This window comes from Opisthorchis viverrini (genome assembly GCF_000715545.1).
Source record: "Opisthorchis viverrini unplaced genomic scaffold opera_v5_837, whole genome shotgun sequence".
NCBI lineage: Eukaryota > Metazoa > Platyhelminthes > Trematoda > Opisthorchiida > Opisthorchiidae > Opisthorchis > Opisthorchis viverrini.
The window spans coordinates 4,513-4,899 of NW_008752534.1; the positions used below are offsets into that span (position 1 = coordinate 4,513).

At 45.0% G+C, this 387-nt stretch overlaps 1 protein-coding gene across 1 annotated transcript in view; it reads right to left on the minus strand.

Annotated features, from left to right (window-relative positions):
- Positions 1-68: 68 nt before the first annotated feature.
- Positions 69-387, minus strand: part of T265_15753 (hypothetical protein) — a gene marked incomplete at both ends in the record, with an annotated part of 7,675 nt that continues 7,356 nt past the window's right edge. Inside the window, one exon of the mRNA XM_009179075.1 lies at positions 69-140. Within this exon, the coding sequence (XP_009177339.1) occupies positions 69-140 (72 nt within the window). The remainder of the gene's footprint in view (positions 141-387) is intronic.

A 387-nucleotide genomic window follows, 5' to 3' on the forward strand; every position in this document is an offset into this window, starting at 1 on the left:
AGTCTAAAACTAAGTTGACTGAAGAATTGCAGAGATGAGAAACCAGGGGGGGGGTGAGATTGTCCTACCTGTATGATTGTCGGTTGAACGGCAGGAGGCTCACAAGTAGCAGGGCAGGTACCAGGAGGCCCTTGGGGACCCTAATGGGAAGAGAGAGAAAGCAAATCAGTAGTCAGGTTAAAAGAGAGTAGGACGGTTTCGAATCTAGAGATGTTTGCGTGGTATTTAATTCGGGTGCAGTTGTTTCCGATGGACGAGTAAAGATATTACTACTCATGCAGTACAAGTAATGCAAAACTGGTAAACTAATATTGCACACGTATACTACGGGTGTAACAATGGATACTACTGATGGGGCTTGTCAGTAGTATGTTCTCTCAACAGCAC